At 41.5% G+C, this 15620-nt stretch overlaps 1 protein-coding gene across 1 annotated transcript in view; it reads right to left on the reverse strand.

The window, feature by feature from the left end:
* Positions 1–759: 759 nt before the first annotated feature.
* Positions 760–15620, reverse strand: part of GDPD1 (glycerophosphodiester phosphodiesterase domain containing 1) — a 35013-nt gene continuing 20152 nt past the window's right edge. Inside the window, exons 5-10 of the mRNA XM_056126997.1 lie at positions 11614–11732; positions 11090–11179; positions 7518–7651; positions 4256–4315; positions 2651–2702; positions 760–2301 (exon numbers count right to left, since the gene is read on the reverse strand). Of these exons, the coding sequence (XP_055982972.1) occupies positions 2179–2301; positions 2651–2702; positions 4256–4315; positions 7518–7651; positions 11090–11179; positions 11614–11732 (578 nt within the window). The 3' untranslated portion in view covers positions 760–2178. The remainder of the gene's footprint in view (positions 2302–2650; positions 2703–4255; positions 4316–7517; positions 7652–11089; positions 11180–11613; positions 11733–15620) is intronic.

Raw genomic sequence — 15620 nt, forward strand, 5'->3', positions numbered from 1 at the left:
GATCCAACACGACTAGACCATGTGCAAAGCAAGTGTCCGACCTGCTATGCTATCATTCCAGCCTGTTTTATTTTCTTTTACTATAGAAATTGCAACTGAGGGCTAGATAGATAATACAGCGGATAGGGCGTTTGCCTTGCAAGCAGCTGACCCGGGTTCGATTCTCAGCATCCCATATGGTCCCCTGAGCACCACCAGGAGTAATTCCTGAGTGCAAAGCCAGGAGCAACCTCTGTGCATCGCCAGGTGTGACCCAAAAAGCCAAAAAAAAAAAAATTGTAACTGAACCTACTCATATTACTATTTAGTCACTTCTTTAAATTTGTCCCCCTCCCTTGCTAACAATATATAAATATGATCATTTGGCGCTGGGAGGGGTTTAGGATACGTTGCCTACAAGCATATCAACACAAGTTTAGCTTGCTGGTCTCCCATAAGCACGAAGAACTGGCCACTCCTGGTGTGGGTTCCTGGTGTGGGTCAGCACCACAAAAGGGCGCAGCCCCTGTTGTGCACCACAACTAAGAAGTTCTAGTACCAGGGCCAAGAAGTGCAATCTTGGGCCTGCACATGTGTGAGCACCACCGCTGTTCCTAGGGAGCACTACAGCAGGCAGCTCAATTCACAAACAGACCTGGCAAGCACCACAGTCAGGTGTGTATGTGACCCTAATGTCACAGCAACAGTGAGGAAGGGAAGGATGGAACATAAGTCACATTCATTGAAAATAAATTTTAAAGCACATTTGGAATTACAACTATAAAAACAACAATAAGGATTCTTATTTTGTTCTTGGAAAACTTTATTTAGGTTTAAATTAAAAAAAAAAAACCACCCACAAATGTCATTTTTGTTATTAAAGGGCAGGTGGGAAAGTAGGATTATTCTTCACAGTTGTCAGCTGGCAAAGTCAAATTGAGAGAGATAATCTAACTAGAAGACACTTATTATTTCAGATTATACCTCCAAAGAGATCATGAAAATTAGGCAAAAACTTTGAAAGAGATTTACATGAAGTCACACCAGAAAAGCTAAGAAAGTGCTAATTAATATTTGGGAAATTTTATTTTACTTAGAAAAATTAATACTTAATACTTAATACTCAGAAGAATTAACTGTTTTTTCTTTTGTTTATTGGGCCTCATCCAGTAATGCTGAGAGCTTATTCCTGGCTCTGTGCTCAGGGATCACTACTGGCAGGGCTCAGGGGACCATTATGGGATGCTGGAGATCAAACCCAGGTTGGCCACATGCAGGGCAAGTATCCTATTTACTGTATTATCTCTCAGCCCCCAAAGAAGAGACTCTTTAAAAATAAAAAGGGCAGGCAGTTTATACAATAAGCATTAGAAACACTGATAGATATTTTCATCAGTTTCCTATAATTTTAGCATATAAGATATTCCTTAAAATCTAGCTGTTGGCCCAAATAAACAGATCTTGTCTGAAATGAAAATTTTATATTTCTTTATAGGAAACATAAAAAATATGGCTTTTTGGATCTAAGTTTACAATAATAATTTTAGTTGGATTTTTTTTGAAAGTGTAGCATTGTTACATGCCCGAACAGGATTCCAAATAGAATGTCCACATTAATAGCAATCAGAAATCTAATTCAGTCTACAGATTTTAGTTCTGATCAAGGAATAAACTTTCAGTTATCTGAGTTTACTTTCTAGTAACAATGTACAACTTGCCAGATAACAATATCGCTGATTCCTAACCTTTCCTTTCACTTTATTTTCCTTCTTTAACTAAGATGCACACAGAAATAGCAAGACAATTCAGAAGTTATAATGGTCTTCAGTAACTGTTTCACTAATGAAATTATTTTATTTGGTGAAGGTAAATGTAAATTTGTCCAATAATCTTTGATTTCAGAATTACCTAGAATAGGAGATTACTGCATTATATACAAAAATCTTGATCAATAATTTTCTACTTGCATCTCAGTATCTTCTAAACTATTTACAATGTAACCTATGCAATATTATTTAAAATAAATACACAATATACATTTTCTACATTCTCATACAGGTTTAAAAATGAGGTAATAAAAACTTAATTGATTAACCTTTTACCATTCTGGAAAATGATGGCTTTGGGAAATGAAAGTAAAAATATTTTTTCTTAGGTCTTTTCATATCTTCCCTGAACGTTAGAGAGTGATATCCTTTCCTACATGGAAAATTTATGTAAAAAATCCTTAAGCTTTGTTGGATAATCTGTCATGACTCCAGTTGCTCCCAAATCAAAGGCTCTTTTGTATTCCTGTTCTTCATTTAAAACCCAAACATACACCTGAAAATGAGAAGCATAAGAAATGTTAATACAGAAAAGTATTCTTATAACAGTATTTACCCATACAATCTCAGCAGTTAGAAATAGCTCTTTAAGTCTTTAAGAACTTACTGCACTCTTATTTTTTAAAGTTCCACTTTCCTTAAATATTCACAGTTGATTTAAGCTCCTCTTCTCACACCTATACCAAGTGGACCCCAGCAACAGAAATGCCGATGCTCTCTTATTAACTGTGAGGCAACACCATTGGACTTGGATCCACACCAAGTCATTTATTAATTCTGGCCTTTTCAAGTTGTACTGAACTGTGAACTATGTCTTTTCAAAATGCTGCATTCCAGGAACTTACTTGAATCCCCCGGGCAGTGAGGTGGTTAAATAAAGCTTTTCTCATCAGTAAGCTAAAAAGGAAAGCAGAAACAGATTTAGGTACTTCTTGGACCTACTAAAGAAGAACTGAAAGTAATTCTTAGTTCTAATTTAGTCATTTTGCAGTGTAAATTATTATTTTTTGTTTTGTTCTCTGCGGGCCACACCTGGCAATGCTTAGTTAAGGCTTACTCCTGGCTCTGTGCTCTGGGGTCACTCCTGATGGTATTCAAGGGGCCATAAGGGATTGTCAGAGATTCAACCTCGGTTGGTCATGTGCAAGGCAAGTGCCTTTACCCACTGTACTATCTCTTCAGGCCCAAGAAGTTTATATTCTTGGCTGAATTTAATCCCTAAGCAACGGCTTCAAGTATTAAGAGCTGCTTCTGTGAATGCCTTTGTTTCACTTCGGGATTTATTTTCACTCCTTGCTGCTGGTATCCGAAACCTTCTTTCTCTTCCTGTTGCCACCAGATCCCCAGGAGATCAAGAGTTTTGTTCCTTTTTTTCCCCCCTTTCAATTTTTAGGTAACACAAGGTTGTGCTCAGGGGCTACTCCTAGAATGATTCTCAGGGTACCATGCAGTGACAGGAATCAAACTTGGGGCTCCACAGACACATCATGAGCTCCAGCCTTTGAGGTATCTCCCTGGTTCTAAAGGTGCTTTCATTTTTTTCCTTTGCGGAGTAGGGGGGGTCACTCCTGGTGATGCTGGGGAAAAGGACTACTAGGGATACACCTGGAAGTGCAAGGGAGTAGGGGTGGAGGAGGCTGTGGTGCTGGGGGAAGAGATATGTGGGGCTTGGAAATCAAACCCAGGACCTCACACATGCAAGGCATGTCTTCTACCACATGAGCTGTCTCTTTGGTCCCCCACCCAAGGTTTTGTGAGTATTTAAGATAATCTAACTCTAAATGACTCATCATTATGGAATTTTATTTTATTTTTGCCGTGCCAGTGATTGAACCCAGGGCATCATACGTGTGAGGCAAATGTTCTACCACTGAGCCGCATCTCCAGTCCTTGAGTAAGTTCTAAAGGATTCATACACATGACCGAAGAGATTGTACAGAGGGTAGGGCGCTTGCCTTGCACATGGCGAGCCCAGGTTTGATCCTTGGTCCTCTGAGCACCACCAGAAGTAATTCCTAAGTGCAGAGCCAGGAGTAAGCTCTGAGCATCACCAGGTGTGGCCCCAAATAAAAAAAAAACAAAAATAATTTTAATTAAAAAAAAAACAACAACACTTGGGGGCTGGCACGATAAGCACTGCAGGTAGGGCGTTTGCCTTGCATGCGGCCAACCCGGGTTCGATTCCCAGCATCCCATATGATCCCCTGAGCACTGCCAGGGATAATTCCTGAGGTCAGAGCCAGGAGTAACCCCTGTGCATCACTGTGTGAGCCCCCCCAAAAAAACAAAAAACCAAATAAACCCTAATAATTCATATACATTCCTCTATGATAGATCAACATACCCTTCTTTTATACTGCAAATAGGAAGCTTGTACAAAATTACATGTGTAGTAGTTAACAAATAAAGCTAAAAAATAATTTCTATGTTATAAAATTTTAAATTCTTACATATCAGAAAGCCAGATGAGAAACTTTTGAATTCTGGATATGGTATGTGGTTCTTTCAGCCTGAAGCAAACAAAATTCAAATCACAAATTAGAAACAATGGAATATGATAGCATTAAATAAGATCAAAAGCAAAAAAGTGTCTTGTATGGAGTACATGCTCAAAAAATATTTGTGAAAAGACGAAAATGAATTGAGATACACCCCTAAGTCCCACGAAACACAGCAAAATAAGACCCAGTTGGGTTCTCTGCTTCCCCTGATTTTTATCAATACTATTCAAAAGTTAACAAACAAGTTATTTTTCTAGAACCCTGAGAGACCAGGTTTGTCTCTCCTCTTCTTTGGTGAAGTTTTCTTCTATTATTTTATCTAGCAGAATTTTTCATTCAGTAGATTTGAATACAAAATCAAACTTAACTACAAACAAATTAAAAGGCTTCTGAGATAACAATGAGACAAAAAACAAAAAAAAACCACCAAAAACCCCCACAACCCCTCCCCACCAAACCCCCCCCCACACACATTCTTTTTTTCTTTTATGCCATTTGTCTCAGGTCATTCCCCACCTCCTTAGCAAATTCATTTTTCAAATTTAATTATTATATAGTTTGGGTTACAAGTTTACACTAGTGTTGACTCATAAGATTTTGATGTACATAGTTACCTCCTGTCTATATCATGCCTGTCCATGATCCTTGACCAATCTCGTAAAGAAAAATGTTTTTCTGGGACCTTCTCAGAATGGGGGACGGCAGATTCCCCTTCCTGCCTGAAGGTACAGCAGCCCCAGCCACACCTGACACCCTCTGACAGAGAAACAGCCCAGCTCCACAACTGAACCCCTAGCAAGTCACCAAGCCAAACGGTTCCAGATCCACACCTTCAAATTTTAGAGTACTGTCATCACAGTAGGGCCACAGCAAATTCTAATAGGAAAGCTGCGTAAAAGATCACCAAGCTCAGTGAGCAAAAACAGTTACACAGAAAGTTCAACTTAGTACTAACCAGTCAGCCCTGAAAATCCTCAATGACATTAGTAACAACACCGTGACATATAGCAATCATCATAAATTGACTTTTATTCATTAAAAAAAAATTTATTATGTGTTTTTTTTTTGGTCACACCCAATAATGCTCAGGGGTTTATGCACTCGGGAATTACTCCTGGCAGTGCTTGGGGACCATATGGAATGCTGGGGATCAAACCTGAGTCAGCCATGCACAAGTCAATTGCTCTATCTGCTGTACTATCGCTCCTGCCCCTATTATCTATTTTTTGAGCAAATTTGCTAAGGGGGCAGGTTTGGGGTGGGGGGTGGGGGTGGAAAACTAGGGAAAGTGATGGAGGGAAGGTCACACTGGTGGTGGAGTTGGTGCTGGAACACTGAATGAATGAAACAACTGTAAAGGTAAAAGGTAAAAGCCCTCCCGTTGATCATTGATTTGTTCGAGCGGGCCCAGTAACGTCTCCATTGGAGACTTTGTTGTTACTGTGTCTGGCATATCGAATATGTCACGGGGAGCTTGCCAGGCTCTGCCGTGCGGGCGAGATACTCTCGGTAGCTTGCCGGGCTCTCCGAGAGGGGCGGAGGAATCGAACTCGGGTTCGGCCATGTTGGCTGCGTGCAAGGCAAATGCCCTACCGCTGTGCTATCGCTCCAGCCCTGAAACAACTGTATTACAAAAAATTTTGTAAATCATGGTGTTACAATGAAAAAAAAATATTAAGGAGTATTTTGTTGTTCTTGTTTTTTTCTCTTTCTCTTTTTTTGGTTTCTGGGTGACACTATGCTTAGGGCTCTACACTATACTCCGGTTCTACACTCAGAAATTCCTCCTGGTGGGGCTTGGGGGACCATATGGGATGCCAGGGATCAAACCTGGGTTGGCCACTGCACAGCAAAAGTCCTATTCATTGTTCTATTGCTCCTGAACCTACCCTAAATGTTTTATACATTTTTTTATCTTTATAGTAACTTGGGCTGGAGCGATAGCACAGCGGTAGGGTGTTTGCCTTGCGCGCAGCCGGCCGGCCGAGCCGGGTTCGATTCCTCCGCCCCTCTTGGAGAGCCAGGCAAGCTACCAAGAGTATCTCGCCTGCACGGCAAGTCTGGCAAGCTACCCATGATGTATTCAATATGCCAAACACAGTAACAACAAGTCTCATGGTGGAGACGTTACCGGGCCCACTCGAGCAAATCAATGAACAATGGGAGGATAGTGCTACAGTGCTATAGTAACTTAGTGTGGGAAAAGCAAGGCCTTGTACAAGGTTCTTGATCTAGAGAAATTTTGTAAAGAGATATATAAACCAGCACTATCCCCCTTTTCTTTGATCTCCAAAGGTTTTTTGTTTTGCTTTGTTTTGGTTTTTGGGTCATACCAATAGAGACTTTTTTGGTGGGGAGGGGGGGTAAACTGGGGTAGTGGTTGTGATTTTTTTCCCTAAATATTATAGTATATGGGCTGGAGCGATAGCACAGCGGTAGGGCGTTTGCCTTGCACGCAGCCAACATGGCTTGATCCGAGCTCGATTCCTCTGCCCCTCTCTGAGAGCCGGGCAAGCTACCGAGAGTATCTCGCCTGCACGGCAGAGCCTGGCAAGCTACCTGTGATGTATTCGATATGCCAAACACAGTAACAACAAAGTCTACAATGGAGACGTTACTGGGCCCGCTCAAGCAAATCGATGAACAACCAGAGGACAGCGACAGTGATTATAGTAGAGGTAAATTTGGAGTTTAATGGAATTTCAGCTAAGTATAGCTCTGAATGAAATAGAAAAAAACATATGGAAGGTGGAGTATTTTATTCCAATACCAAGCATTCCAATACTTGGTATTGGAATAAAATAATCACTAAGCTTCAACAATGAAGCCCATCCTTTTTACCTGTCTTGTGGGTACTCAGGTACCTGGAGCACTTATGGAAGCTAGAGAGAGCTCTCCACAGCTAGAACTCAAGCTTGCATTTGATCAATTTGTTTGATCACCCAGGTTTGATCACCCACCTCATAGTCCCTTAGGCAGCTGTAGTAGCAACCTCCAAGCAATGTATGAGAGTAGCCCCTAAGCACAATCAGGTGATCCTCCCATCTCCCAAAAAAGAACAAATAAAAGTTAAGTGCATGCTTTATTCTACAGACCAGTTAACTGAACATGGAGATTACTACAGCAATCTATACCACACATACGGAGATTAATGAGCCTTTATTTAATCCCCCTATATTTGAGAACTGATGAAAACAAGGTCACCACTTACTTCAACATGATAGAAGGCATTGGGATTTCAAAAAACTGTTCTCGAATGGGCACAAATGGCAACAGGCCAGTGAAGAACAGACCAAGAATAAGCAGAACACGCTGCAGGCTGAAGAGTATAGGAATATCTGAATTCTAAAGGACACAGAGAAATAAAGGTCATTTCACAATCCCATTGACAGTACTGAAGTACTACTCTCTGAATCATCATTGTTCATTTCCACTCTTAGAGATGATAGTCCTTAGTTCAAAATTTATATGCAGGAGGCCCAGCAATGAACGTGGTCCCTTGAGCAACACCTGGAATGACCCCAAGTACCAAGCCCACCAAGCTTAGAAGAAGCAAAGAGTGAAGAGAGACAAGGAAGGAGAGGGAAGGAAGAGTGAGGGAGGGAGAGGAGAGTAGAGGGGAGAAGAGGCGCGAGGAGGGGAGGAGAGGAGAAGGGAGGAGAGGAGAGGAGAGGAGAGTGCTAGTTATGGACAATGGGTCAGGATTTATCTTGGAGCTAGGTATTACCTGGTGATACTAAAGTTTCCACCATACTCTGTCTTTACAACACTACTTCAATTTTATACTAATCTAAGAACTAGATAGTGCTTATCACTGGGAATACCAAATTAAAAAAAAACTGATAAAAAAAATAGAAGAAAATGTGAAATATTCAGACCTTACTCCCAGTTTTTTATTTTTGTTTTTGCTTTTTAGGTCACACCCGTTAGTACTTAAGGGTAACTCCTGGTTCTGGTAGGCTTGGGGGGGGACCATAGAGGATGGTAGGGATTGAATCCAGGTTGGCTGTATGCAAGGCAAGTGCCTTATCCGGTGCACTATCTCTCTGGGCCCCTACTTACAGTTAAAAAAAAAAGTCATATATGTATAAATGACATATATCTCAGCAGAGACAGCTCAAAGAGCCAGTGCACAAGCTTTACACACCAAACACCTTGTTTGAGCTTCAGCACCACACTGAACCGTGAATACTATTGGGAGTGATCCCTAAGTATATTATCCCAGCATAATCATTAAGCACCTGAGTGTGCCCTCCAAACAAACAAATGTTATTAAAAATATAGATGAGAGGGAGAGATAGTACAGTGGGTCTTGCATGCACGCAAAATGGGTACACTTGCCTTCCTATATTTGTCTTAAAAAGTGTGGCGAAGGGGCTGGAATGTAGCACAGTGGGTAGGGCGTTTGCCTTGCACGCAGCCGACCTGGGTTCGATTTCCAGCAACCTATATGGTCCTCCGAGCACCGCCAGGAGTAATTTCTGAGTGCATGAGCCAGGAGTAAGCCCTATGCATCACCAGGTGTGACCCAAAAAGAAAAAAAAAAGTGCGGCGAAAATGAAGTTTTCTATACCAAAGTAACATATAGTTTAGTTTTTTTAGTTTTTTTTTTCCTTTCAGTGAAGCAGGTAGTATTTTACACTGAAACAGAAGGATGTGAGAGGAGAGAGAAGGGGGAAATGTGTTCAAAAGAGAACACAGGCAGCAAAGAAACAAAGACAAGCCAGCAAGATACGTGATCAAGGGAGAATGCAGCTTGAAGAGTGAGCCAAAAATAATGCTTTTTCAAAACAGCAATTTATTTTAAATGATAGCTCTAAAGTACTCAGCTCTGAACTTGTTGACTTTGAAAAAAGTTTGAGGATTTCTTTTGCTTTGAATTCACAGGCTGCTTTGTCATTTTTGGCCTATTTAAATGTTCGTGTTTCAACTGCAGCACTGTATGTTCATGAAAAACATTGATTACTGCAAATTCATGCTAAGACAAACAGAATTAAGGAAGAAAATGGGGACAGCAGCTGGTCATCAACCTTTGGAACCAAAGAATAAAAAACAATAATTGGTACTTTATTTTTAATTTAGTCATCTTGAAAGTACAAAGTTAGTCATGACAGGGTTTTAGATATACAATGTTTGAACACTGCATGCTTTACCAGTGTCCACTTCCTAATTGGTACCTTTGGAGAATGAAGCTAGGATGCTGACAGGAGGCAGGGCACTTAGGCAATGTTTTTGGAGGTTGTTTTTGGTTTTTGGGCCACACAGAGTAGTGCTCAGTGATCACTCCTAACTGGCTCTGAGAATCATATGTGATGCCGGGGATTGAAGCCAGGGTAGCTGTATGCAAGGCAAGTGCCTTACCTGCTGTACTATCTCTCTAGCCCCTCAGGTGACTTTTATTTATTTATTTTTTTGCTTTTTGGGTCACATCCAGCGATGCTCAGGGGTTATTCCTGGCTCTGCACTCAAGAATTACTCCTGGCGGTGCTTGGGGGACCATATGGGATGCCGGGGATCGAACCCAGGTCGGCCGCATGCAAGGCAAATGCCCTACCCGCTGTGCTATCGCTCCAGCCCCTCAGGTGACTTTTAACATTATTAAGAGCTAAACTAAGTTTAAGAAGCACTTGTTTATGAAGTATGAATGAGTAAAAAATTATTACCACAAGTTTTCCCATCACCACTGTGTATTCTATTTAATTTTTAGCTTCTAAGGCAAGGGAGAAAGCTCAAAGGGTTGAGTACACACTTTGCATACCAGTGGCCCAGATGTAGTCCTCAGCACCAAGTGGTCTCAGAGCACTGTCAGAAGGTGCTCTGAGCACTAATGGCTGTAGCCTGACATTCCATCCTCCCATTTCCCAAAGTTTCTATTCCCTGGGAGTTAAAGAGTTTTTAGTTATTTGCTTTTTGGGGTCATACCTAGAGATGCACAGGGGTTACTCCTGGCTCTGCACTCAGGAATTACTCCTGGCAGTGCTTGGGGGGCCATATGGGATGCTGGGAATCAAACCCAGGTCGGCCACGTGCAAGGCAAATACCCTACCAGCAGTACTATCGCTCCAGCTCCTTTACAACTCCCCCCAAACACCCCCACCCCGCACTCCTGCTTTCTCTTTCTTTTTTTTCCCACTGTCAGGATTGAACCTAGAGCCTCAGACACACAAAGTAGTGCTCAACTGCTGAGCACATCCCAAATTCTTTTTGTTTGTTGGGGTCCACCTGCCAGGTCCTTAAAAAAACAACAACAAAACCCCCCATAAAACACAAAACTATTTAGGGATCAGAGAGATAGTGCATGGGTTATTAAGGCACTTGCCTTGCATATGGACAATCTGGTTTGATTCCCAGCAATGTGAGGAGTCACCCCTGAGCACAGAGCGAAAAGTAACCCCTAAGCACCACCAGATATAATCCAATCCCTGAATTAGTAGGGATGGAGAGGTGACTGAAGAGGATGAGCAAATAGTTTGCATGCAGGAGGCCCATATATCACCAGGAGCAAACCCAGCACAGAGGCAGAAGCAGCCCCTAAGAATTGCCAGATATGGTCCCAAATTAAAACAAAAATGTATTAAATAGAATAAAATAATTACCGTAGCTCAAAGGGCTGGAGCATATGCTTCGCACGCAAGATCTGGTCTCAGTTTGATGCCTAGTATGCAAGGGCTATAGCACACTACTGGATGTGTCCCCCAAATTATAAGATTATTACCATGATAACATATTTTACAGAAAAACAAAAATACACGTAAATCATACTATACCATTTTTGACACTTACCTCCTTGTAGCACTTTTCTACAATTTTATAACTGGCATTACCCCACACTGTTATGTGTTCTCTTTTGTACTGCTTCACCAATTCTGAGACCTACATGTGAAAATTGAAAACTGTATGCTTCTGTCTTTTGTAAATCCACTTAGTAAACACTGCTTGAACAGTACTTGCAGAAAGAGCAGGACATAGAAATTCAGCCACGTGTACAAAAATGACACAATTTCTAATTTAACATATGATTTATCTGAGGATAAAATTGATTAATTTGACATAAACTAGCTACAAGGGGAAGAAGGAAGCTAAGCTAGAACTTAGGTAAATGCTGAAACAACAGGCTTGTGTATGCTCATTTATATCTATGAGAGAGACACAACTTACTCTGAGAATAGCCTTTCCTACCTAAAGCGATCATGTTCCCATGGTACACAATTAAAAAACATTGACCCCTAGAGTATCACATTTTTGAGGACGTTATTAATCTTAGTCTTTGAAATGGGATGCAGCTCAGGAGGCAATGCCCTACGTACCTTCTTGATCAGCATTCGGTTGTTGACTTTGATATCGATGTTAATAGGAGTGGTCGGAAAGGCCTCAAAAACATCCTTCAGTAAGGGAATTCGGTTATCTTTTCCTTCACATTGGCACTCTGAGAAAGCAAAATTTTTCAGTGTATATTTAGGAGGTTAAAAACTTTAAATGTCTATAATATATACATATATTCATAATAGGATATTTACAAAGAAATTAAAAGTATAGAGAAAAATGATAGAAAACCCAACAACTTACATATAACCTGTAAGCATGTTCTCTACTATTTTTTCCCTAAGCATAAATTTGAGTAGAACAAAAAATTTTAGCTTTTTGTGCATGTACAATATCAGATAATGAATCCAGAGCCATACATGTAAGGCAAGCACTCTACCACTGAGCTATATTCCTCACTCACTAAAGATTTTAACCTGATCTTTGTAGCGCACACCCTGCAGTGCTCAGGAACTATTCCCAGCTCAGTGCTCTCATGTTGCTCCTGATGGTGCTTCAGGGAACCCTAGGGAACTAGGGATCAGCCCTGAACCTCTATATGCGAAGCATGTACTCCAGTCTATTGGGGCAGTTCTCTGGATCCTTACCCTTATTGTTTTTGATTTGGCGTTGTTTCTCTTGGTTTTGGTTTTCGGTCCTCCCCAAAAGTGCTCAGGGATCACTCCTGGCTGGGTTGGGGCGGGGTGGGGGCCAGGAGGAAGATGGGGTGCTGGAGATCAAATATGGGTTGGCCTCCAAACCAGATGTGAGGCAAATGCCCTGCCTACTGGCTGTACTACCTCTCCAGCCCTAATTGTCTTAACTGAACAAAATCAAATTTCAAGTTAACTGTACTTATAACTATGATTTGAATCATTTTCATTAAGCTGCTTATTTTTAGGCAGGTCTTAATTCACATGTAGTTGTTGGAAATAATGGAGTGCACTCTTTACTCAGATTCTCCAAGAGTAATATATCAAAAAACTAGTGTGACATCATGACCACAGTGACACTGACATAAGCCACTGGTCTAATCCCATAATTATTTTTTATTATAACACTGATTTACAGAGTTGTTCATAACATTTATTTCAGGCATTCAAGGATTCAAAGTTTCAACACCAATGGCACCACTTATGTGACCTTCCCTCTATCAATGTTCCCAGTAGTCTCCAACCACTCCCTCTTACAACCCCCCCAAGCCTGCCTCCTTGATCGCCACATACAAATTTACTCCATATTACTTGTTATAACAAAAGGGAAAATGGAATTACCAAAAAATAGAACAGGGGCTGGAGCAATAGTACAGTGGGTGGGGAGTTTGCCTTGCTCATAGCCGACCTGGATTTTATCCCTGGCATCCCAAGCACCACCAGGAGTAATTTCTGAATGTAGAGCCAGGAGTAATCCCTAAGCATCACTGAGTGCAACCCCAAAAAGCAAAAAACAAAACAAAAAAACCTGGGGCTGCCACTTTGAAGGTAAGCGCCCTACCTGCTATACCAAAAATTAGAGCATAAAAAAAGCCCCCCAAGAATCATAATTATCATTTGAATATATTTTTTAAATATTCCATTGGGTTGGAGAGATATATGGTGAAGGTGCTTGCATCCAAAATGATCACCAGCACCACATACGGTCCCCCACAAGCACAAAGCTAGGAGTCGTCCCTGAAAACCACCACGTGTAGCCCAACAATTTTTATTATATATATAATATATATAATTATATATATTATATATATTTTATTATATATATTATTTTTATTATATATCCCAAATATATATAATACTCTATTGAAAAGCCCTATAACATTTTAATTTAATCAAATCAACTCCTTCAAAGTTGACAGAGTTTGCTATCCTAAGATGACATTTTGGCATAAGGATTATTTTAACTGAAAGCAACAGAGAAGAGGCATTATAACAAAAGCTCTCTGTCCTCCCATGTGACTGAAAACAAGACTGATGTTTGTACAGAAACTGATTCTCAACAACTGCACACCCTTAGCTCCAAGCCAGCACCAGAGTACTCTAGACAACAAACTACTAATTTTCATGCATTATTTGCCTTATTTGCCACCCTAGAAACAAAATCCTTTTCTTTTGCTTGTCACTTCGGAAAAATTTTTTTTTCATTGTTACTAGGTAACATCTTATTATCTCATTCCTACTTTGGACAAACTGGCAGGTTACCGAATGTAGCCTGCCCACAGGGCAGAGTCTGGCAAACTCCCCCTGGCGTACCCAATATGCCAAATACCAGTAACAATGATGGGTCTCATTCTCCTAAAGAGCCTTGAATATAATCTCAGGGCTAGGATGAAGGAGACGTTACTGGGGCCTGCTCGAGGCAATCGACGAATAACAGGATGATTTGTGATTTGTGATTGTGACTAGGTAAGCCAAGTTCTAATCACCCCTTTGGGATACTCGTTCCTCAGTTTCTCACATTAGATAAACACGGTAGGGGCCAGAGAGATAGCATAGCATGTCAGGTGCCTGCCTTGCACGCAGCTAGCTGATCTAGCCAGATTTGATCCCCAGCACCATATATGGTTCCCTGAGCCCGACTAACAGTATGCTCTGAGTATCACCAGATGTTGCCCCAAAACTGTAAATACAAACATATAAAAACTAATAAAATGGGGGCTGGAGAGACAGCACAGCGGGCAGGGTGTTTGCCTTGCACGCGGCCGACCCGGGTTTGATTCCCAGCATCCCATATGGTCCCCTGAGCACCGCCAGGAGTAACTCCTGAGTGCAGAGCCAGGAGTAACCCCTGTGCATCGCCAGGTGTGACCCAAAAAAAAAAAGCAAAAAAAACCCAAAACCAAAACAAAACAAAAACTAATAAAATGCTATACTTTTCTTTTTGTCTACATAGCCCCAGCTGGGAATTCCCTAGGAGGGCAGAGGAAAAATATATTTTCTGAGGGTCTGAGTGATAATACAAGGCAGACGCCCTATCCACTGTACTATCACTCAGGCCCCTCAAAGCATCTTTTGAAAGAAAATAATTAGGGGGATAACAAGAGTTCAGCAGGCAGGATGTTTGCCTTGCTACCCAGGATGTTTGCCTTGCTACCCCAGCACCACATACGGTCCCCTGAGCACTGTCAGGCATGATTCCTGAGCACAGAGCCAGGAGTAACCCCTGAGTACATCCAGGCGTGGCCCAGAACACCAAAAAAAAATTATAACAATAATAAAATTAAAAATAATTACTGGGGTTGGAGAGATAGTAAAGGGGTAAAGGTGCTTGCCCTGCATGCAGCGAACCCCACATAAGCACTGTCAGGAGTGACTCCTGAGCAAAGAGCCAGGCTGTAAGCTCTGAGCACCACCAGAAACGGCCCTACCCACTCTTCCTGGATATATAGATAAAAGGAAACAATTACTGGCCTGGGAATTAATACAGGGGTTTGGGCATATGCCAGTCATATAATTCAATCTGCACTACCACAAAGCCTCCCCGCAAGCATCCCTGGGGGTGGCTCTCGGGGTCCCTGAGCACCACTGACATAGTCCTGGTGCTCCCAGCACCACGGGGCCTGAGAACTGAACCACTGAACCAAGGCTTGGCTGGGCAACCGCTGGGAGTGGCCTGAGACACTGAGTTCCACCTGAGAGGCCCCAAAATAAACAAAGAAAATAATAACTTCCCCTGGTCAGTACCACAAAGGAAGCAAGAGACCCTAAGTCTGTATTCCTCTGAGAGCTGAGAATCTCTCCAGTATTTAAAATAACAAAGGGTTCTGAGCAAAGGATTAAGAACAAAACTAAACAAACAACTCAATGAGTCAAGTTTTTCTTTTTTGATTTTGTTTTGATTTTCAGGCTACAGCCTGTGGTGTTCAGGGCTTACTCCTGGCTCTGCACTCAGGGATTACTCCTGGCAGTACTTGGAGGAACCAGACGTTGTGCCAGGGATCGAACTCTGGTCAGTTGTGTGCAAGGCAAAAGCCTTTCCCACTGCTCTATTGCTCTGCCCTCAGTCAGTTTTTTTTTTT

Source organism: Sorex fumeus, unplaced genomic scaffold, assembly GCF_029834395.1.
Source record: "Sorex fumeus unplaced genomic scaffold, SorFum_2.1 ptg000063l, whole genome shotgun sequence".
NCBI classification, from domain to species: Eukaryota; Metazoa; Chordata; class Mammalia; order Eulipotyphla; family Soricidae; genus Sorex; species Sorex fumeus.